General features: G+C 43.9%; 1 protein-coding gene across 1 annotated transcript in view; it reads left to right on the top strand.

The window, feature by feature from the left end:
* The window catches only part of TRMT61B (tRNA methyltransferase 61B), a 119,483-nt gene that overhangs the window by 28,967 nt on the left and 65,500 nt on the right, over positions 1-25,016 (top strand). The window contains exons 2-4 of the mRNA XM_085610371.1: positions 3,236-3,338; positions 7,542-7,732; positions 13,800-13,891. Of these exons, the coding sequence (XP_085466497.1) occupies positions 3,236-3,338; positions 7,542-7,732; positions 13,800-13,891 (386 nt within the window). The remainder of the gene's footprint in view (positions 1-3,235; positions 3,339-7,541; positions 7,733-13,799; positions 13,892-25,016) is intronic.

The raw sequence follows: 25,016 nt of genomic DNA, 5'->3' as shown, positions 1-25,016 counted from the left end.
TAAAAGTGTTTTAATAATAAGGATATAATGCTTAATTTAGATGTGTTTAAATTAGCCTGACAAAGCTTTAACCAGACTACACGGACATTTCACATTTGCAGAAGGAAAATGTAATTTTTGTGCTAACAAGCATACTCCAAATGTATGTGTTTCGCTCTGTGCTTTTCGATTTCAGAAAAACAGCAAAATAGATGCCTCGTTTGTGGTGTTTACTGTATTAATACATTGTATCAATGTGCCTTCCTTTAGGGCTCATAATGTTCCTGCCTTTTATAACACTCGTGGTCCTTCGCTCAAGGTTTTTCTAGTTACTATTCATTAGTTGAACAAAGTGAAAACAAGCATTGACATAGCCAATCGGTCTCGCCTTTGGGACCATATAAGTGTTTAGCCATGCAACAGTTGCATAACTAAATACTTATAAGGTCCCAAAAGCGACACCTATTGGCTATGGCAATGCTTGTCCTATAGGATAGGAAGAGTTTCCCAGAGATATTCTCACTCACTCACTCACTCACTCACTCACTCACTCACAGATGGGTGCAATGATGGCGGACCTCTAAGAAAGAGGTACTTCCTTGTGGATCCAGATAGAGTTGAATACGGTAGTGAGAACAGGAGCCCACTTGGCGAGATTGTGTCAATAAACGTCTGGCGGAGGAAGCCTTCCTGAGGAAGGACCTTGGCAGAAATGGTGTTGGCAAGCTTCCAGGAGTGGTACAATCGTCCACTATTTCAGTTATCTCTACAGATGTCAAGTCCGTGATTTCGATGGCAGAGCCAGCAGGCGATCCTCCATCAGGTCCCACTGCCTTTTGCCGGGTTCCACAGAAGGCGGCACATTTCAAAAGAGACTTCAACTTTGCTGTCAGTTGCCTTTTTAAAGGGAAATACCGGACCTAAAAAAAACCTGGCTGCACTTCTACAACACATTATCTCTGCCTGGAGCTTAAATAGAAATCTAGCACTGCTAGTGTGGTACTACAAATGTAGACCACTCTCATGTTAATGACTTCCTAGCTAAAAGAAGAAACTGCTTGTTTAGAAAAACTGCCCTTTCTCTGGTGATCCTCTAAACGAGCATTAAATGCATATGGAAGAAAGCAAAGGCCTCGAGTGGGTATGTGACTTTCGTCCTCCTCTCTGCACAGCAAAAAATTGGAATGTCATTGGTCTACATTTTATATTAGCTGAACACCCATGGTAGGTACACACATTCTGGCATCTGCTCCACAGCTTGGCCATGTTAACCACTCTTGCATATTAGCCTGAGCTGCTTCTCCTCTCTAGGCTTTTCTTCCTCAAGTGGAGAACAGATTGTTCCCCTGCTTGCCACAATGATGACAGTGTTACACTTCTAAACTCAGAAACTCTCTCTGGAATACATAGAAGTCCTGTGAATCTGGCCTGGTTGTATTCAGTTGCAATCATCCACTGATCCAATTAACAAGCGATTGTCTGAATAACACCTAAATATCTACACCCTATGCCTTTTTATTATTAGTGGGTGTTTATTTAAACTGTAAGCCATGGACTTTGCCTGAACAATGTCTGTTAACTTCCATGTAATACATTTTACTATTCGAAGCCAGCTCCAAAATAATTTAGGTAGTCTATGTGCTCCCTCCTCTGAATGGCAAAGTGAAAGCACAATAACTTCTTTGGAGAGCTAAGAGAAAGGTCACGCTCCCATCCTTGGACTGCAGATGCATCAGAAGCAGCAACAATTCTTCTCTTTTGGAAGGCAGGTGGGAACCAGTAGGAACACTTTGCTGTGTGGGAGACATCAAAGCCTTTGGAGCTCTTCTCCTCTGCATTGCATAGCAACACTTGAGTCTTTAAGAGGGCCAAGGTGGTAGTGCGGGTCACTGAACTCTAGTTCCAGATATCCGCTGAGCTGTGATGCATAGTCCTTGTTAACATACTGCCTACGTGGGTGTCATTTCTATTCTTTCAGTTCCATTTTAAAATCTTCTGACCTCTTGGTAATGGAGTAGCATTGTATAAGGACAAGGCAAGTGTTTCACCCAGTTTAGGTATTTCTGTGCTATTTAGTCCTTAAAGTGCATCTATTTACAAGAGCAAAATAGAATTCCTCTCATCTCTGAAGGCATTAGAATGTGGCTTGTGAAGATTGGAAATCAAGGAGGGATTCACTGAGTGGGCATCTGAAACAGAGTCTAGGTGCTTGAGATGTATCATCAAATGCCTTTTAGGAAAGTTCACGCAGTTTTGGCTAATGATCCAGCACTGCCCACACATTGTGGTTAGACTCATGGTGGCCTATTTCTTAAAACATTGTGCTAATCAAAATGAACCTTAGGCGATTAAACATCACTTGAGTGCATAGAAGCCTATTCATGAGTCAAAAATTGGAACACTCTTGATTTTTCCCTTGCAGATTGGTTTTGCTTCACTGGAACTAGCACCTCTTTGGTGGGGGTATGTGTGTGCAAGGTTACTACCAAGGGAGTATTTTTTGGCATTCCTGGATAGCTCCAGCAGCAACAATTGTCAGCCAGCCATAAACATAAGTAAATGCTGAAGGCTTCTGTTATCTATTTTTTTATTTTTTTTTATTTCTAGTGTAGTGCTGTCTATTTGAGGTTGTTTTTTCCTCCGCTACCAGTGCATGGTTGCCATTTCTGGTGGTCTCAGACGTGATGTAGCTGGTCTTGTAGATGATGCAGATTTGAAAGGGGAAAAGCCAAGATAAGTTCTTCATTGTTTGGAGTGATCTGTTCAAATCTTTTCAGTCACTTGTTGAGACTTCTTGCTGTATGTAGGGTGCCTTTAGTTTGGGAAGGGAAAGGTGCTGTCAGGAAGGTTGTCAAGAGAGCTTCGCCTCCACCAGGTGACAGAGGCTTGCACTGTTGTCCTGAAACTTGTTTTGTGGAGAGAGGGTTTCACTTTGTTTTCAGGCTGGAGGATACCATGCTGTCTGAGTTATAAGGGCCATGTGTCAGTTGATGGAGGCATCTGTGTCATAGGTGAATCCCATAGAACTTGCTTTGCCATTCAGGAGAGCCTAGATGTCTATGTTCATTTCGAATAGCTATGCTCAAAATAATTGTGAATATATCTTGATTCATAGTTTAAGATATACCTTTAGCTTGAAAGAGCAGGAAGTTTTGCACTACAAGTAAAGCGTTTTTCATGGTCTGTATGGCCAAAAAAGTATTGACTGTCCAAAGAGCTTTGTACGGATTAAAATTCTCTTCTTTTTAATATATAGGATAGTCACGCGATGCTGTCCCTGATGGATGTCAACCCAGGGGACACTATATTGGAAGCTGGATCAGGGTCTGGAGGAATGAGCCTGTTTTTATCGAAAGCAGGTAGGATGCTTAATTTTGAGCCTGATGTTTAAGCTGTGACTTGAAAGGCCTCTTTTCAGGTCTTTGGTAATCTGTTAATTTGTCAGTACATAAATTTGGCAAAAGTAGGAGGCAAGAGAGTTTGTTCAAGTACACTTTTAAAACCTAAAATAGGAAATGTTAGACCGTGATTCAAGTCACGGGGCTTCACAGGAAAGGGCTTGTCGTGATGGGTCTTTCATTAGTGGTCTCTGGTTTCATTTCATCTATTTTTTGCCTCACACGGTTGGTCCTCATATGTACATGTTCTGTATTTTGCATGTCATACAAGTGTCTATTCCTCTAATGTAGAGCTGGCTGTGACTGCTCTGAACTATAATTCATGCAATTTGCTATTTTTATAACATGCCAAATGAGGCTAGGTCAACTTGCCTATCGTGTTATTTGGACACCCTTTGTTAATTCTTTTTAATGTTCTAATATATGTATGTATTCAAAGGATTGTGTATTTTGTGTTGTAATTGATGCAATATGTGTATTTGTATGAGACTTTGTGTGAGAAATGTATCTGCACCTAAATTACTAGAAATTGTAATTTGTTTGAAAAACTTCCGTCTGAACTGGATTTTGTGAGTGTGTTTTTTTTCTCTTTCTTCAGTTACGTGTGAGAATTGGTTTCACAGATTTATTTGCACTACAGTAATGAAAATAAGCAATGACTGCTAGAAGTTCTGTGGTAGTCCCCATATGTAAAATTGGGCTCAGTTCATAAAGTTTTTAAATGAGTAGGTATGCAGGCACTGAACTCTGTAATGTTTTGGGCAACTCTCCCCCCTCAGTATTGATGGGGCGGGAATCCATTTAAATAAAAATAGTTTAGTATCTCTGTCTCTCACCAATAGGGTTGATCGCCGCTTTTTCTATGTCTTTCTTCACTACACTGTGACAGACCTTAGCTGTTGTGTGAGGGAATCAGAAGCTATAAATCACAACAAATTTTAATCACAGTACTTTTTCTAAGTTAAGTCAATAATGAGTTTTGATACGTTCTCAGGATTTTATTTTCATTAGAATTTAGTAAATTCTTCTTTTCAGTCTTTTTATTCAATTAGTCAAACGCATCAGTAAAATTACAGAATTGAAAATAAAAATATGGTTACAAAAAAGCCATAACAAATAATGAAATACACTGTGTTCCGTAAAGGAAAGAATCTCTTTTCTAACAATGGGGTGAAATGGGTGATAGCAGGAATCCAGAACGAGTTCAAGTGGCAAGAGCGAGGTTGGCTCGCCTGCAGCTCAAAATTCAATCAGTCAGTATCATCAGAACTTCCCATAAGGAGAGGTTCACAAAATCAAAAATAGTCATGCAGTAGCAACTGCAATCAGGTCCGGTAGAGTGGCAAATCAGCATTCAGCCTTCAGCATAAAGCCGTTGGCATTCAGCTTCAGTGCGTCAAGTGGTAGGGGCAAGAGCATAGAGGAAAAAGCAAATAATCTACTCTAGGAACACACACCAATATAAACCGTCTAAAGAAAATGTTGCAGTTCGTGTTGTTTCTTCCCGTCCTCTCTTCCAATCCTCTTTCTGGTCCCATCCTTTGCCACATCTCCACACAATGGGCTCACAAAGCATTATCTTAAAGTATGAAACATTAATAAAACTATGTTTATGTATAAGGACTTTCGATTCGTAGCCCTACTTTCGATTGGGGATGACCCCATTTGTAACTTTCTAAAGAAATAAATTCTATGTTGGGCTAAAGAATAGGCTATGTGAAATAGAAACATCAGCTGCTTCAAATTTTATTCAGCATCACATTTTTTTTATTATAAAAAACGGAAAAGATATGGATCAAGCGATTAACATTTGCTATGCATTAATTGTATATAGTGTGTGAAATAATATGAACTCATTCTATTCAATGGTAGTGTTTGTAGCAAAACATTTCAAACGTCATTATTAAACAGATACATTATTTAATACAATGTGAAGTCTTCACTAAAAGCCTGCCAGGGTGAGGTCAACTTTTAAGCATTTTGTGCACGTCTCGGCACATTTAAGTCTGCAGCTTGTGAAATGAGCTTGCCTTAGACATTTTAGAGGCCTAGTACTAAACAATATATGGTTATGTACTGCAATTTGCACATTTTAATGTTGTGTTGAAATAAATTGCACATTAACATTGCACAGGTATCTTTAACTATATTAATTTAGCATTTTAATAAAAGCTTTTCCTCGGTATGTTTGGCCTCATTACTGTAGAGTTTTTCTGCAAGCCCCCGGTAAAATGGCCAGATTGTGGGTCTCCATTTTCGCTACCTCAGGCATCGCCAACCTCCACTAGTGATCACATGGCTGAACAGGTGACTTGTATCTCTCAAAGGCAGACTGAACTATTTTGATTGTGGCTACTGCAGGGGCCCCTTCAGTCCTCTCGTCACACTAGAAAGACTGGACTAAGCAGCACCAAAGTATGCAATGTCACTTCAGGGGAGTGACCAGCCCGGGTCACGTTACGTCTGCAGGCACAGCCTGACCTGACCACTATGCCTGCTTCACCAGGAGAAGTCCAGGTGGCCTTGGTCTCCTCCAGTATTGCTCTATGTATCTAGCAGAAGAGGAGGTCGAAGGAGCTCCTGGTACGTTCTTTGGCTTGGCTTGGTGTAGCCAGATGGTGTCCCTGAAGAAAAGCTCCAGCTTACTTCACAGGCACATACGGTCTTCACCTCTAAGCTCGCCCTGCGGCAGAAGGAGTGCCCCTCAGTAGTTGCTTTTGAATCGAGGGCAGGTTTAGAGTCTGGCCTGGAAAGTGGTTCAGTGTGCGAGGGCCATTTAAAGCCTTTGAGGGATCCAGGAATGAGGAATGTGTTGATGAGACTTTAGAGAACCACCATGCTCTGAGCAAGAGGGATCCTTTTAAGAGCTGCTGCCAGAGGATTCGGAAGGGGAAATGCTGCTACTGAAGGTGATGGGGAAAGATGGCCTTATTTATGGGTTTCATTAATTAGCAATTACTGTTTTTTGTCCTTGTCCATACCGAGGTAGTTAAGCAGACCTTTTTAATTCCGCTATTAAAATATTTAATTTACAGCACCGCACCGCAGATTTGGCAGTTTAGATTTTGATGGCGGTCGCTGTTAGGTGATTCATATCCCTAAAATAAAGGATGTGGTGAGCTGTGTGAGCCTGCCATTCGTGAAAGAGATTGAAGGAAAGCGCGTAGGACACAGTTACAAATAAAGGATGTGAATTAACGTTGCACAGTGAATAAGAGCATATGATGAAAGATAAAAGAAACCAGTGAAGGAACAGAAAATGTGGTGAGTCAGCCGATGATAAAACAGGAGTACAAAAGAGGTGTTGAGAAAGAAAATGGGGTTAGAAATCCTAGAGGGAGAAGGTGCATGAGTGAGAAGCACACAAGAGACAGGTGGAGAATGTAGGGTGAGGTGATGAAGACTGTAAGGGAAAATAAACGAGAGGGCAAAAAAGGAGATGTAAAAGACAAAGCGAGAGAAAACCGAAGCGACACAAGATAATGCGAGGGCGCAGTGTATTCTCAGTTGCTTGAAATGTATATTATTATTTGACAGGTCCGTAGATCCATAGAGTAATATGTTGAGTAGCCACTGCTGTAAGGTTAACAATTTGGTTAATGTTGAATGGCTGTTATTTCTCCTGCACAAGGTGGCAAAACTAACTGGAATGCAGGTAAAGAGGCTGTATTCCACTACTATAATCCACTGCAACCAACTATTATTATTGTCATGGCATGAACATAGAGGTGGTAACCACCTATGTTAAAAACGAATAGCACCTTGGATGTCCTTTGTTGCCCAGTTTTGTTGGTGGGCAACATAACCAAATCACTTAGGGCACTAGTTACGAACCTTGTGACACTGGCCTTCTGTACATGAAAACATATGATGTCAGCTAGATGAGATAACAAGGAGCAAGTTGTCAAATGAACACTGCACCTTTCCATTCTGTAGTACATCTCGGCATCTGTAATATTGAGGACCCGACTCACAATGATGTTTCTGTAAGTAGGGGTGCTTACCTCTGATTGTCTCATGGGTTTCCTGAATCAGATCAGTTACGTTCAGTTGTCTCGTTATGCGTTGAGTACATGCATCTCCAGTCTGGTTTAGAAATGCTCTAATGTTTGCAGTCTCTGTAGATTGTACAGTCTGTAAATAGCTGATGTGCTTCGTTTTCAGCTGGTTCGGCGGGGCGTGTTTTAAGTTTTGAAGTCCGAAGCGATCATCATCGACTTGCCAAAAGAAATTACCAACGCTGGAGGGATGCTTGGCAAATCGGGCATGGGCACCAGTGGCCAGATAATGTTGAGTTTATCAGTAAGGACCTTTGCGCAGCAGAAGAGGATATCAAATCTATAACATTTGATGCGGTAAATCTACCAGGGGAAACCTTGTGACCATTTGACTTTAGATAACCAGCTTCTATATTGTGTGTTCTAAGTTTTTAAAGATGGTCTCTTTATTCTGATGTTAGTCATGCTGAACAACATTTGGCTCTAAACTTCTATCCATTTCAGAATCAGCAATTCACTTAACACTCATAATAACTATCTGCCTAAAACCACTGGGAGAATGAAACACTCCTAATAACTATTTGCCTAAAACCACTGGGAGAATCAAACACTCCTAAACAACTGTGAGAATCAAACACTCCTAATAACTATCTGCCTAAAACCACTGGGAGAATCAAGCACTCCTAATAACTATGCACCTAAAAATCACTGGGAGAATCAAACACCCCTAAGAACTAGCCACCTAAAACCACTGGGAGAATCGTAACAAAGGCAATAGAGGGTAGTGATGAATTTATTCCAATAGTTGCAAAGGTGGGCACCGGCATTCATTTTTTTGGTCACTAGGGCTCTTAAGTGAATTTATTGTTGATGAGAGCATCAAAGGAATGATTAACCATTATTTGACAAACTGCTGTATAGGCATCAGGTAGATCTTGTAGAGCATTGTGATGATAAAAATTAATCCTGCTCCGAGGTGTGCCTAAAACGTAAGACTTGGCTATACAGTGGGCGTTGGCCACAATGGAATTTCGCAGCCACTGTCTTAGAAACATTTTGATCCCAGGCACTTACTGTTTTTCTATTTTAACTCCTGGGAAAGGGATGTAGAGCAGTCCGTGTTGTCCTCTTCCCTCAAACTAGACCCTTTGCCAAGCTAACCTTCAGCAGCAATTTATGGCTTTATTTCTGCCAGCCAGGTACAATAGTGTAATTTTTACATGCTTTCTCCCTCCTCCTCTTAGCTGGCCTCAACTGCACCTGTGTAACTCATGTTAATAAAATGTTTTAATTTCCCTGGCATGGCTGCCAAGTTCAGGTCAGAAAGAGCAGACCTCTTCATACACACTGCTTATTGATAGCGCTTTTTTTTTTTTTTTAAACAGCAGAGTCATTATTGATGCAGACAAAATATACTTTTCAAAAATGTTTCTGTTTCAGGCTTGTAGTCCTTGGGTCTGTAAATCTGGCCAGGAATTTGCAGGCTCTGCATTTAAAAAACACAGGTTTCATTGTAAAAATAAATAAATTTACAAAAAAAGCAAATCTGTAGCGTGAGTGTTCTAACTTTGGAGGCCCCACCTGGTACTTTGGGCCAAAAGATGCTGCCTTTGCCCCATTCTCTGTGGCATTACATGCTTTTTCAGGACATAGCCCCGATTCAGCTTACTGGAGAATGCACGAAAAACATTTGTATCGCAGTCGGCCATTGCAGCACTCTGGTCCACAAACACCAAGTGGACAACAAGAGAAAATATTTCCTTTTACAGTGGGATTAGTTTTATTTAAAAAAAAAAAAAAAAAACATGTGGGACTGCCGATCCGCGAAAGGATTTGTAAATTACAAAAAGTCCTTGGCAGTTTAACCATTAAAATCCCTACCAACGTATGTTTGTAATGGAAATATCTAAAAAAAACTACTGAACAGATTTACATCAAACCACTCTGTGACGCTAGTCTGAGTTCTAAGTGTATTCAGCAGTTTTTGATGTAGCTGTAAGCAAACCTATTTCTATCGTAGGAAGTAAATGAGGAAATCCACCTTTGTTCTGCCACCTATATTTCACCCGTTCTCTCCCTGGATGGATCTGCATAAATGTTGACATTTTGCCAAAAAACCCGCAAGTGACAAATTTTGTGCAGATTCTCCAAACTGCTCCAAATATAGAAGCAAACCAAAAAAACGTGTTCAATGTAAACTGAAACTTAACCACAACTATACAGTATGTATGTAATATATACGTTTCAGAGCATGGAAAATCAGTTCTCATTGTCATGCATGCCATTATTATACAGTGGATGTTATCAGTGTGAATGTCTCATACACATCTCAGCATAGGCGTTTTATAGCTTGGTATACAACGTATGTATTCTAACCGATTCTGTATGCATTGTTAGTAATTTGCATCGCCATATACAATGCTAGCATATCTATGCTGCATTTGTATTTTAGTATATATAGTGTAAGAAAGTGGCTCTGTATATACTGTTCCCAAATAGTTAGTGTGCACAGAGTCCACAGTCCCCAGAGGTTTGGCAGAGGCTAAAGTTAGATATAACCTTACTCTCTAAAGTGGTAGCTTGGTCGAGCAGTAAGGCAGTATCGGAGGACAGTGTAAAGCATTTGTTGTACACACTCAGTCAGCAAATGGTCTCACACACTCAAGAACTGAACTCTAGGCCAATGGTTTGTATATAAAAATATATGCTTGTTTTATTTTAGAACCAACAATAGGTATCAAAATCTACTTTCTCAGAATGAGATGCTTTAGATAAATACTTTCAATAGGCAATAGACTTTTGAATGCAATAGTCACAGTTGTTGCAATAGGCAACACAATTTCAAACACAATTATACATTGAGCTCAATGGGAATTTCTAGTTAAATGCAATAGATTACTTTTTGGATTACTTTTCTTACCACAGGACTGGATCCTAGATTCAGTCCTGGGACATCTCCTGTAAACAGTTGAGTAAAAACGTTTTGGTTACAGTTGTGATTTTTAAGGAATATTATTGTATTTTAAAAGTTGACACTTGGAAACTTTTTCACATAGAATCACCAATGTTATCCTATGGGAGGAAATTCACTTAGCAGGTAAGTAGGGTTATCGTTACTTTTTCTTACTCAGTGTTGGATCCTGCATCCAGCACTGGTGCATCTCATGTAAACAGTTGAAAGAATGCGTTATAAAGGTGATTTTTAACGAATATTTGAAAGTTTGCAAAATCGACACTTAAAAGAATTTCTGGCAAAAAACAGGCAATGTTATCCTATGGAGGAAAATCAAGTTAGCGGTAAGTACGGTTGTAATTACTTTGCAGGGTCAATGCTGGGCACCAAAATCCAGCACTGGAATCTCTCCTGATAACAGGTGAGTAAATTCGTTTTCGTAGGTAGTCTGATTTTAGATGAATATTTTAATGTTTCAAAACTCGACACTTAGAAGAATTTCCAAGTGAAACCAGTCAATGTTACCCTATGGAAGAAAAGTGAGTTATCGGCTTTTAGGTAAGTACTCAACTGGTAGAGTTAAGGTTGTAAGCGTAGACTCGGGTCTCCCAGGGTTAGGTAAGTACAGTTGTTACACCCTCAGCGGCACAGGAGCAGCCGGGTGCAGAGTGAGTTAGGCCCAATGTTATCCTACGGGAGGCAAGGGGCCTTTGGTTGGGGACTGCTGGCTACCAGGCCACGCGGTTGTGGGAGCTGGGCTCCTGGTCACTTGCTCAGGGCAAATGGGGAAGTAGATTAGAGTAGAGGTTGCACTGCCAGGGGCACTCGGGCGGCTGGGTGCAATGTGCTTTTGAGCCGTCGGGCGCTCCATGGATTTCAATGGAGAAGCTCCAGGACGACCAAAGGCTGCAAGCTCGGGGATGAAGATTCTTCAGGTGCGACCACCACTTCGAGAGGTAAGTTGGGTAGTTGGAGGATAGGTAGGCACCCAGAAGTTGGGCACAGGGGGGCACAGGGCGCCGGGGTGCCTTTTGGCGTCGGGAAATCTTACCCTCAGCTAGTCGCGGTTGGAGGGGTCCCTGGTTCTGAGGCTGCTGGCGTAGTCAGGAGCGTCGAGGTGGGTCCTTGGGTGCTGGATTCTGATTCACAGTCGCCGGGGGGACGTCCTCTTGGTGTTTGTCCACTCAGGCACAGGCCAGGCTTGGCGGGTGCAGAGTGTGAAGGGTTCGCGGTTCCTGGCTGATGCCAGGGGTCAGTTACTTGCTTTGAGCAGTACCACTGCTCGTGGGAGTCCCAGTTACAGTCACAAGGCAGTCAGGTCCTCCGGGGTTTTTGAGGTTGCTGACCACTGGAGACGCCGGGGTTTAGCAGGAGCAGGTTCGAGGGTCGACAGGCCGGTAGGGCTGGGGACAAATCAGTTGGTGTCTTCCTCTTGTTAGCAGCTGCATGGCAGGTCTTCTTGTTTCTTGATCTTCTTTCTTGTTTCGGAATCTGGATCTCAGGAAGGAAGGTTCAGGGTACCCCTAAATACTAAATTTAGGGGCGTTACAGGTAGGTAAAGGGCAGGGACCAATGGGTCCCTTCCCTGGGGTGGGTACAACCCCTATGTTGCCACACTCCTGTGGGAGGGGGGCAGTAGCCTAATCCTGATTGGGCAGGGCTTCCCATCTTCAAGATGGCGAAAGCCCGGGATGTGCTTCACCTCGCCTCCCCCACCTGAGGGGTGGGGTTGTCAGAGGCTGGCACACCCCCTTTCCTCACTTAGCTTTTCCCGACGATCTTCCCACCAGAGAGGGGGTCAGAACCGGTGGGGGCCAGTTGCTGAGTACAGCAAGTGGCCTGGAGAAGCTCTCGAAGGCGGCATGCCTTTGAAGCTTCCCCTGCCCATCCTGAGGGAGGAGACCTAGCACCTCGCCCAGGATGTGCATTGTTGCAGGCCCAGGAGAGCGGATGGCTCTCTACCCAGGGGTCCAGCAACATGTCTGCTGTGTGGCACTCTAGGCAGCCCCTCAGACAAGACGTGGATTGTAGGTTCGGTTCAGGGGGCAACTCTAAGTTGCAATCTGTCGTGCATCTTGCAGTAAATCCCACACTGGCACCAGTGTGGGTTTATTGTGCTGGGAAGTTTGATACCAAACTTCTCAGTCTTCAGGGTAGCCATCATGGTGCTGTGGAGTTCGTGTTGACGACCTCCCAGCACCATATACTCTTAATGGCAGCACTACACTTACAGTGCCCAGGAATGTACTGTATGGGCACAGGGCTCATGCACCTGTGCCCACACCTCTGGCATAGGGCACCCAGCTAGAGGGGTGACTGAGGTATGCCAGGACAGTGTGTGTTGTGGGCATGGCACACAGGGATGTGTGCCATGTCGACTTTGTTTTGTTCTGCACCAAGACACTCAGCCTGCAAAGGCAGTGTGTGTGTGTCAGGGTACAGGGCCTCTAAGGGTGGCACAATAAGTGCTGCTACCCTTAGGGGCCTTCTCTGGTCACAAGGCCCTGGGTATCTAGGGTACAATTTACCAGGGACTGACAAGTGACCAAAGATGCCAATTGGGTTTTGGGTGTTAGGCAGTTTTTATTGAAGGAACACAGGCCCCGGGCACCTGATTGGCAGGAGCCCAGGGCACACCAAGGAAAAGTGCATCAGTTATCAGGCAAAAAGTGGGGGGGTTACAGCAACAGAAACCCACTTCCTTACATTAAGTAATTTCAGGGATAAATCGCCCCCTGCCGTACATTATAAGGATATTGCAAGTTACTGAGGAGTTCAATAACCATATATAGGGACGAGGCCGAAGACCGAGTTTCTTTATAACGTTAGGGTACTCTGAGGTGACTTGCAACATCCTTATCATGTACACCAGGAGGTACTTTATCTCATATAATACATGGACACACCATTACCTTTTCCCACAAACCACTTAAAACTTCGGGCGTAGCTCTTTCATATGAAAGAACAAGCATGTTTGCAAACAGAATAAAAATAAAACATTTAGTGCAAAATTAAAAACATCAAAACCTGTTAGTTATTTGTTGCAAACGGATATTAGAGACCGTTTAATAGAAGCCACTATCTAAGTAGTGCAAAAATAAACATGCTCTCTCTTCTTGGCATTGTAAGCTAAAAAACAAAGCAGAAGACCGCAAAACCACGTTCTGTTTTTCATTGCTTTAAACAACTGCTTCAATTGTGCTCCATGACCTGACTTGCCTTTCACCTTGGCTGCTGGCTCTCCAGCAGGCATTGTGACATCAGATCTCAACAGTAATAACTTACCATAGTTGAGTACTGATATCTTTTCTTTATAATCGGCGATTGAGTGCATCACTAGTTGCCGTTTACAAATAAATTAGAGCCTGACATTTATACAGTGATTACAGAATCCCATGTATTTATATAAACACCTTGTTATACAGTACAGGCCCATGATTGTATGATAAGATGCTCTACTTTCCTTTGCAGGTGTCTCTGGATATGCTCCATCCTCAAACTGCCCTTCCTCTGGTCTTCCCAAACCTTAAACCTGGTGGTGTTTGTGTTGCCTATATAGCAAAGTAAGTATTCGAACATACTGCTTGTATTGAAATACAAATTGTTCTGTAGTGAAGTCGGGGTGTACCTGTGAATTTGAGTGAATACTTCTTAGTATTAGCACTGGATAGCATCATTGAAGTGGGTCTCTGAGGAAGGGTCTGTATTTTGTTTTTATGCAGGCTTCATTCCTGGGGCTGCTTTGTGAATGTCCTCCAGAATAACAAAAAAGTACATTAAAATGACTCCTTTTTAGGTCTCGCCTAGCGTTGCAGCGCCAATGCGCTACTTTCGCTTTGCGAGGCCATCGCTTTGCGAGGCATGCAGTGTATACTGTAGTGTGGAAGCTCCGCCCACTCTCTGGCCATTGGCTTTTGTCTTAAATGCTGCCTTCCGATTGGTTTGAGGCTTGTGAGTCCCTCCTCATTCATCATTTGTATCCTTCCACGGCCATTGGCCCCTTTACTCCTAACACTAGTTTCTTTTAGGTCTCGCCTAGCGTAGCAATCGCTTTGCGAGGCATGCAGTATATACTCTAGTGTGGAAGCTGCGCCCACTCTCTGCCCATTGGCTTTTGTCTTAAATGCTGACTTCCGATTGGTTTGCGGCTTGTTAGTCCCTCCTCATTCATCATTTGTATCCTCCCACGGCTATTGGCCCCTTTACTCCTAACACTGTTTTCTTCTGTCTCCCCACCCCACCACCCCCTCCCTCACTCTGTGACTTCTCACCCTCCCACTCGTGTTTTCTTGCCTGCCGGCACTTCCGTTTTATCTTTATTATTGCCACCTTGAAATATGCGAGTTCAAGATACATGCTGTACAAAAACTTATCGTGTTTGAACTAGATTTTTTTTTTTGGTCAAAATTGTGTTTATTAGCAACAAAAAGAAAGTACAAACCATGACATTTGTAATACAACGGAATGGACCGGCAAGCGATAAATAGGAAAGAAAAAAATACAGACCCGGACGTAGAAAAGGCAAGCCTCACCAACTATAACATACGCTAATGTAGGGCTACAGTAGTGCGAAAGATGAGGCGAAGCAAGCCCTAAAACTATGCCCTGGAGATCCCCCATGGGCCATACCTAGAGTCCAATAGTCCGGTGTCCGCAGTCCATGTAGAGAGGAAGTGTCCATTCAAGCCACAGCCTCCGCGTCATGAAACATCCAACTTGTTTTATAGTAAACCCAACTCCCCAAAATCCCACCCCTCCACCACACACACCCCGGTGAGAAAAAGAGAGAGAGAACGGAAAGGAAAGCGAGAGTAATAGAGAGAAAGAGGAGATTCTCAAGGAGGGAACCCGGAGGCCCAGGACCGGAGACGGACCCATCAAGGGCGGGGTCAGGGCAATGCCTCATCAAGGCGGCACAGTGACTGTGAAATGGGCCACCAGGCGGACCCACCAGTGGCAACTTCAGCGGGCTACAATTGGAACAGCCGCAACCCCCTAACCTGGGGCAGGCAAACAGCCGCCGGCAGTCCCCAAGAGAGGAATGTCACCAGCGGTCCCCATTTGAATTCGAATGCGGCATAGTCCTCTCTAAAAATATCCGCCATTCTCTCTAAACTCAGAAGCCTCCAAAGGCGGGAATGCCACATCGAGGCCGTGGGGGCCGCCTGTTACTTCCAGTTGGCGGCGATAGCCACTTTCGCCGCCCCCAAGCACAGCCACATAATGGCCTTATCTGCTCGGGTTTGTTAGCGCAGGGAGGGTCTCGAAGGCCCAGCAGCGCAGCCGCAATAGAGGTGGGGATCGGGTAGCCCAACATAGTCTTGATTTGCGCCAGTATCTCTTCCCAAAAGGGACGGATAGTCGGACAGGTCCACCAGATGTGCTGAAAGTCCCCCAGCAACCCGCACCCTCTCCAGCAACGGTCAGAGGTGCCCGGGAAGATGCGCCTCAGTTTAGCTGGGTATAGGTACCAATCTGTGATTAAACAAAGAGGACTAGCTTAAGTTGACCAAAGTGTTACAGTACTCAAATTAGTTCTGTCACGGGCACCTTGTTGGTGTATTCATGAAGCCCTCACCCACCAACCTAGTTGGTGGCATGCTTCATCATCTGGCCCACCCAGTGACACCTAGTATGTCCCGGGTGTGCTACGACGCCCGATTACAGCGGAGCTGGTATATTGCTGAGAGTGCAGTGAGGTTGGGTGAGTTGTGATTTAAAACGGCTTGGTGGTGGTCCCAGTACCCGAGGGTAAATTAAATTTTAATAACTGGGCCGTCTCCAGCGGTTAAAACTAAGGCTACAGGACGCGTGAGGGTGGCGAGTTACTGCCCCCTGCGTCCTTCAGATGGTCGACATGTTTCAGCCAGTCCCTTAGAGTATTCTGGCTTTCCTCAGGACCGTTTTTTTAAAAAGGTGTGGTGAAATAAAACAGACTTAGTGTTGTGGTACAGACTATGTGATACACTCACTAAGGCGTTTTTCTATATGTGAGAGGGGGATTCCCTTCTCATGCATACCTGTACAAACAACAAGACCGTAATTTTAAGCGAGTGTATGCGCCCCAGCCAAGAAATAAATAGTGGTTTCCAGCGCGCTAGGTCAGCCTTAATTTGAGCACGAAGGGGGGGGGGGGGGGAATTAGCATTATACAGATCCTCCACTAACGGAGTGAGCACTGTCTGGTAGATGGAGTTGTGTGTTAATAAACACATTCAGAGAGGTGGTCGTGTACAAACAAACAACCACAATACCGTACGTTTTGAACGTGTAGTTAAATACCTGCTCATAGAGTACCTCATTGGCTGATCATTCCATGGCACAACCAAAATTACATTTGGACACATTTGCTCAACTGTAAAACACTCCCTTCTATGGGTCATTTAACAACTCTGGGCTTTGGGGTTAGGTAACCTACTTTGAATGCTGTGTAAAAGAGTAAATACAAAAATGAATGCAATGAAACTAAGCAACCAGTACTGTCTAAAACACTGTGAAAACTGACATGCATTCTGGCATTTTGTTTAGTTAATGTCGATTCTCTCATAGACGCGAGTAAAGTACTCTTAATATCATAATGAAATCTGCACACTTTTAACTAATAGCACTGGGCGACCTTTGACAACTAAGCAATGAATACATTTTCATGTACCCCCAAAGCCCCCTTGCCCCCCTGGCAAACTTCATTGCCTCTCACTGTTTGGAGGATAACCAAGATGCAGGAGAGTGAGTCAAATAGTCTAGAAAATGAAAGAGAAGCTGGGATTCGGATTCACATGCTCCGATCCCGATCATGTTGGTTAGTCTGTAACCACTACTTTTATTAATGAGTTTCGCATTAGTAAAGCACCACGGTGTGCATGTGTGGCGACACTTCACCCATGAGGTACGTGCCAAACAATTGTTGAAACAATCCACACTTAGCGTCTTTTTCAATATATTTATGATGAAGTGCAGGACCTTTCCAAGGGATTTTGCACAGTACATACATCCACTCCAAAACATAAAACGTGTAGGTAAAAAACATTGCCATTTACGTCAATAGCTCTAACTCACAAATGCGAGACCTATTTGCATTGCAAATGCTTGTTATCTCAATCTTTGCTTTGTTGTAGGAAAGAGCCCCTTTTCAACCCGTTCACCCAACTTTTTTCCTGGTAAATGATGTGAATTCGACTGAAAGTGCACTGGGTTCCTGCTAACCAGGTCCCCAGTGCCAGAGTTCTTTTCCAAAACTGTACAATTGTTACCACAATTGGCAAAACCTTTAGTACCCTCTGTAAGTCCCTAGTAAATAGTACCTAGGGCCTGAGGTACTACAGTGAGTCCCTAGGGGCAGCAGCACGAATAGTGCCACCCTAAGAGACCCCTCACCAAGCACATGCAAGGCTGCCGTTGCAGGCTGCGTGACTTTGTATAGACAAAAGTGAAAAAACATGTCACACATCCCTGTGTGCCATGTCCCTAACATTGCATGTAATATTTGTAAGTCACCCCTACAGCAGGCCAGGCAACCCTAAATCATACCTGCATGAGCAAATATGCCCCTTTGCTGGTCAGACCTATTACTGCCAGTACAAGTTAACAGGGAAGAAATTTTAAAACATGTGCTGGACACTAGTGAAAACGAGTTCCCCAGCTACATGATGGCTTCACTGAAAATAGGGATGTTTGGTATCAAACCTCTCGCATTGGTAAACCTGCACTGATTCCAGGTATGTATTTACCAATACATGCACCCAGAGGGCACTTTAGAAGTGCCCCCTGAAAGCCTACCAGCCTCTAATGTACTTGCTGACTAGTTTCTGCCAACCTGCCACCAGAGACTCTGTTCTAGGTTGAGTGCCTTTGTGTTGGAACTGGCACTTTCTTGTTGGCTGAGGCAAATACCCGAGCCAGGCAGAACCTACCACTCTCATCAGGGGTGGGTGATTACGCACACTGTATAACCTGCGCTCACTCTCGGGTATCTTGGCACTGAGCAGGTAGGCTTACCACTAAGACAATGTGCAAAGCATGATTATAGCACTCACTCAGGATAAATACCTTGAGCGTCAGAAAAGAGACTTCACATATGATGTTTGTTAATAATGTTTGTAGTCAACACACATAATAATCAACACAACATGAACATCATGTATTTCTGGGCATAAATCACATTTGGAAATATTACCAGCAGTACTAGGCCCACCCATGTTCGAATGATATGAGCAATATGCACACTTGGGAAATATCCTATTCTACCCCCCTTCAGCACCCATATGTGGTGCAACGCGTTATGTGACCCAGGCCCCCCTTGCAATTATAATTCAATGCCACACAATTAGAGAGTCCAACCTGGGTCACAACAATATCCGAAATATGTACATAGACAGAATTATACCACTTTTTAGCAGTACTGCGGGCCGAGGCCGTGCAGGGAAAAGCCAATGTCAAACGTAATACTCTTCAGGAAAGAAATCAATGTGTAAGGCAACACTGCCGGCCAGTGTCGTGAATCACAGGCAAATCCAGTCCAGTGTAATTCTTGAAGAAATCCTTTGTTCCAAGTTCATGCACATTATATTAACAACCAGCCAACGCGGGACACACATCTAGAAACTTAGCTAGGTGTCAGAAACGCAGACTCGCATCCTTTCCCTTGCCTTTGACACCTATCTTCGACAATCCATAATTTCCACCTAGGCTGGAAGAACGACCATTTCCACAATGGCGGGCAACAGAATGCAAGTCAGCGGGACACCTCTTTAATCTAGATGAGTTCCTCCCGTTTGCAGAAGTGCAACAATTCTTCACAATCACCGCACCGCTACCAATACTTCCAAGTCCTCCATCCCGAGGTGCAGCCACTGGTTCAAAGAAAGCTCACCACATATGAGAAATGGCTCATAACCAAAGTCTCAGATAAGAAGATGATCTCTGAACTATATAGTATGCTGCGTCCACCAGCTCCCTCATCACCCTCTGCGGGGTAGCGGCGGCATTTGTCATAAGGTTGCTACTATATCGTGATGATTGTTAATGGCGTATTAGCCTACTCTAATATAGAGCCCTGACGAAGTTCCATGAATGTATCTTGGGAACAAAACGCGTTGGCTGGTTGTTCATTTAATGTGCATGAACATGGAACAAATGATTTCTTCAAGAATTACACTGGACTGGATCTGTTTTCTTGGTGCACCTTCATGCTTTCATCAAGTTTGGAATCTATTTTGCAGTGGCACCAAAAAGAGACAAATGCCAGATGAGTTGTGCACAGGTCTTAACGCTTAATTTCGGAAACTAAATGAGGTGCAACCTGGCTAGTCCGTCGCTGCCTTCAGTCTTGGTTTTCCATCTCTCGTGAATCACAGGTGTTTCTCCCTCTTCCCCCGCTCCCCCTCCCTTTCGGTCTCTACCTCACAGAGGGTCGCAACCCGGGAATCGGACACCGCATGCAGTCGGCATGGCGGCACAATTGACTAAGCAGGCCACGTTGGATCCTCAACCGGTGAATCCGCTCACCACCAAGACGCTTATGCGTGCCAAGATACCCATGATGCATGGGCCACATGCCTTAGATGCGGGCAATACTTCGGGGCTCTGCACAAAGCAATCCAGTCTCAAGGCACACTTCTTATTTCCATGCTCGTGCCACGCTACTACTTGGGATCCAGCAGACAATGTGGGCACTTGCGAGGGCACCACTCTCCAGGTGTAACAAGTAGACTGTGTGGGTCCATCGTAGGAAATCTTCGATGTCCCTAAGACCTACGAAAGAACAGTGGGCAAGTCAACAAGCCCTTGGAGTGCACACTTCAGTGTGTCACGCAGCAGCAGGTAGTCGACACAGGCCAGCCACTATTCAGGAAGGGCATGTGGTTCCTTCCAATGGCAGTAATCCTCTTTGTGCACAACAGATTCCTCTTGCACTGTGCACCACACAGTTCCACGTCTCCACAAGCGTATCTCTGCCCTGCAGATGTATGGCACCAGTAGTTATACTGTAGTGGGCCTTGAAGCTGGGGTGGTTCAAAGGGTCTCCCTTTGAACCACAGATGTCTCCTCTAAATTTCAGTCCTGTCTGCCATGAGGTTGTGGAATGCAGATCTTTATCTTTAATGAGGCCATGACCCGGCTCCAGAGTCCAATCTATCCAGCCAGGCCCCCAAGTAGCAGATGTGTCGTTCCAGTTGCATGGCCAGTGTTTTATAGCTATCGCTGTGGAATGCACAAATGTGCTCCCCCCAACCCCTGGTGTGTACTGGAGTCCAGCACAAAGGTACTCAGAGTTTCAGAGCAGGGAAATGCCCTCTTTCTAGTATTGGCATTTATACGAGAATTATAACAATCCACCGTTACCACTGGAAAGAGGTTGTCTCGGCGAAACAATGATTGAAAGCATCATGATTCTGCTCGACTACAATCCACTATTGCAGCCAGATGTTATTTCAACCATTCCCCCATGTTAACTTATGGTTAGAGCAAACCTCATACATAGTGAATACACACATGGGTATTCCTCACTACCTGGGCAGCGAACACATCTGTGTACCTGCCCTGCCTTTCACCTACTACTCGCTTCACCCCTTAAGATGTAACCTCGGGTTGCTCTGGTGGTGGTGAAAGGTCCTCTCAGGTTGGCTAATGACAAACAGGTCAGTCTGAGTAGACTCGCAATTCGACACAGACCTTCAATGGCAGGTTGGATACATGTTTAGAAATGCTAAAGTGCACACCAACCTGCAATGGCAGACTGGAAACGTATTTAAAGACCCCATCGGTGCAAGTGCGCACACCAACCCGCATTGGCAGCCCTGACTTATGTTTAGAAACCTCAGGTAAGCACCACTTCCTTATGTGTGTAAGAAGAGCATGCACATTTCACGCTGAATTTATAGTGCTGCTGGTGGTGTACTGCTGGTGCTGCTTTGGACCTGGCCCACAACTCCCCTTAATTCCTGGAGATTGGTTTTCTAAGTCGCTGTACTATACCTGTTTGCAGGACCTGTTCTTCCTTCCATAGGATAACTTTGCAGAACTAAAGAATTGCACATTGTCCACTTTTTGAACTAGAAAGTAGTTATATTTAAAAACACCTACCTGAGCAAGTTTTCTCCGATGCCCAATAATATATATAGATGCTTTCTATTTTTATAAATTGGTGTGGATCTCCATCTTGAGTTGTGTTTGTCGTTTATTAATCATTGTGTGCATTTGTAAATTTCTTACACTCCTCTGTATTAAGCCTAAGGCTGCTCGACCACACTACCCCTTAACGGAGCACTTTGGGATTGATATAGCAAGCCTCTATCCATACATAAGAGAACCCCTGGACTCGTTACAAGGTATATCAGATTTTCTATATTGTTGTGTAGTTCCTACTAATGTATAAGATCTGCATGTTTGTTGGACAACATAAACTAGGGGCTTGGTGCCTAGACTGATTCCGGACCCCCCCCCCCCGCTTGATATGTTGGTCTATAGACCAGCTAGATAACAGTGCCACCGTAAGCCCCCCCAACCTTATCAGGGAGCAAATGGTTTCTGGCAACCTCTGAACATGACAACCATGACCCCTCTGGGATCGTGGAAACAGATCAGAACCTTTAGCTCAGTTATTTGTGCTTAATCTTGCTCTGAGAAATACACAGAATACCAGTATGACATTTTAAATATATTTATTGAACCAACGTTATTCTCATACAGAAGCCGTACTGTGATTATCAGTAGACAGAAGCGGATGAATATGATTATAAACACCAAAAACGTAAATAGTAGATACAGTTCTACCATGGTGCTAAAACAGTGTATATATGCAGGCATATAAACAAGGCAGTAATCTGGCGTACTCCTACCATGCAAAACCCTACTCTAAGTGTACCTAGAGGGGGTGTGGGTGTAAAGCCAAGAATCCCCCCCCCAAGGGATGAGCTAACTCCATTACCTGGTTAGAGAGAATGTAGGAACCAGGGCCGTTTCTGATGGTACATGGATGTGGAAACACTTAATCCAGTCCATAGAGAGGTGGAGGCCCAGGCAAGCAAATTTAAGTCGGTGTGGCCAGTTGCAAACATGGATGCTGGTAAAATGAGAGAATCTGTGAGGCAACACAACACCATGCCTCGGTCTCCATGGCCCATCTGCAAAGTGAACAAATATCAATAACAGAGCACAACCAATGGCATGTCTTATTATCTGACTTAGTAGTCAGTACGGTTTTAATAAACCCAAATGCAAGTACAGTACAAGTAAAAGAAAAACATCAAATGTCAATAGCAATTTAGTAGACAAATGGGAGATCCATTGGTGTCTTGATGTAGATGACTCAAAGTACAAGGTAGATGAGCAGACAGCCGACACGTGTTTCGTCGTGTTAGAACGACTTTTTCAAGGCTCGCAATTGCTTTACAACAATGGCTCGAAATATTCTTCTGAGAGACCTTGTGAAGTTTTCTAGGGATCTCAAACTAACTAGGAACAATCACAACAACGCAAAACGATCCTCTTAACATACGAAGTATCCAAAGTAAAATCAGGATAGGCAGAGGCCTGTGTTCTGATGCGCTGCGAGTAGGAGTTCAAATTGTGGTCAAAGTGTCAAATTACGAACACCAGAAATGGTGTTATCAAGCATTAAGACGTCCACTGCAGTTCAGAGCAGACATCTGATGTGCTGTAAAAGTGCGTATATTCGTGTTGAATTGGAGTATAAATTGAAGGTTCGTAATTAAAATTCCCAAGGTCCCATCATACGATAGTGACCCGAACATCTTTGTCCTACTCGTCGCGTCCTCCAAAAGTGGTGTCCCATCTGCAAAGTGCATGATCGTGTAAGGAGGCGTTGCTTTATTAGCCACAGATGAAGGCTATTCAGTAAAATAGCCTAGACATACTGGAGAATATTATTTGGTTAAAAGAAACCATTGCAGCCTGCATTTTCTGTTGGTGTTTGAAATAATGGTGGAACCCCTATACACCTTTCACCCTGTAGGCTGTTCTGATGTTAGATTGTAATGAGAAAAAAATACTTGCATTGGCAATGCCAATCGTTCCGGCTTTAAAGGATTACTCTATATGGTAATGTGAAGCATTGGGGGAAATAGCATGGGAATAGATATGTATTTCCATGAAGGCAAAGAACTGTAGAATAATATTGGTGTAGGTTAAAACGTCAGGTGACAGTGGCACTGTCAAGTTAGACCAAAACATCCTTGTAGGGTAATGACGGCCCTTCTCTTTACTTTATAATCATTCCAGTGTTGTGTGTGCCCTTGAAACTTCATGCTCAGGCAGCTGGATAAACTAGCAAAGTGATCACAACTGTGTGGGGGCAAGCACACAACTTCTGCCTATTCAGAACTTGTGCTCCTAGCACATAGCATGTGGTGTAGCCAAAAACCTTCCCCGTTGATGCTCACATAATTTTCTGGTGACAGCTATGTTGTCAAGCCAGACCATGACCATTTTGCTCAGTCACAACATCTTATTTTGCTTGTGATTTTTAAAACGGCTAATTCAGGATATTAAATAGACAAGGTATCTGTGTGGAAGCAAAGAACTGTAGAATAGTATTGGTGGAGGTTAAAAGGTCGCAGAGGTCACAAGAAAAACCAACACAGTAAACTTAAGGCCCCCAGAACCAACTACCAAGCCAAATATGCTTTTATATTGGGGGTATTACACCCCCTTGAAGCTGCTCCTCTTGGTAGTCTCTTCAATATACTTAAAAACAAGGGGAGGGACTTCCCGTGGACTGGCTGTTAGCCTAAGATCTCTTTCCTCAAGTGCACAGCATCAGCATACAAGGGGGTGGGGTTGGGGTAGGAGCCGCTGACCTGTAGACTGTACAGTTGGTTAACATTGATGACTGGATCCACAACAACAGAAGCAACCCTGCACATTGTCTTGAACTATACCTCTTTGCTGGGGAGCACCTCACAAATGCTTATACAGAACTAAAAGCCCTCGCTCCCTACCAGAAGTTACTAGACACTAGTATAGAACTCTGACATGTAACTCTGAAATAAACAGGCTGGTATGAAAGGCTATCACAGTTAATCCATTCATGGTCAGGAGGCGCAGAGGCTGGAGTGGTTTGACAAATGGGATGCTATTGGAGATATGTGCCTTTTTGAAGAACTCCAGATCAAATACCCCTACACAATTCCCAATACTTTTTGCTTCCTCCAGCTGCATCATTAGATAAATACCGGCTGGCAGTGGTCGGCCTACCACAGTTAAATTCTCTTGAAGCCAAGCTAATGCTGGGCACTTTGGGCTGGGGTGGCATATCGATAATATATCGCTCATTAGTGGTGAATGGCTATGATTCCACTCTGCACATACGTGACCAGTGGGAGGCTGACTATAGCCCCCTTGACGACAGAGTGGATGAAGGCTAAAATGGTGCCGTAATGCTTCGTTTATCCTCTTGACTCTACCTAATCCAGCTCAAATATCTTCACTGAACCTACTAAACCCCCCAAGAGATTATGGGGGATAGGGTTTAGTGACTCTCCCACATGTGTATGCTGTACATCCACAGTCTCTCTCCTACACATCACATGGAAATGTAGTCACCTCTAACTATTCTGGAGCTACATGCAGCGCACATTGTCAGCTGCGAGTGGCTGTTCTGTAATCCTCACCCAAAATTGATTTGTAAGGAATAAAGGACTAGGTGGGGAGCCTGGAAGTAACTGAACA

The sequence above is a fragment of the Triturus cristatus genome, chromosome 6 (genome assembly GCF_964204655.1).
Source record: "Triturus cristatus chromosome 6, aTriCri1.1, whole genome shotgun sequence".
NCBI classification, from domain to species: Eukaryota; Metazoa; Chordata; class Amphibia; order Caudata; family Salamandridae; genus Triturus; species Triturus cristatus.
This window is presented reverse-complemented; position numbering and strand designations above follow the sequence as displayed.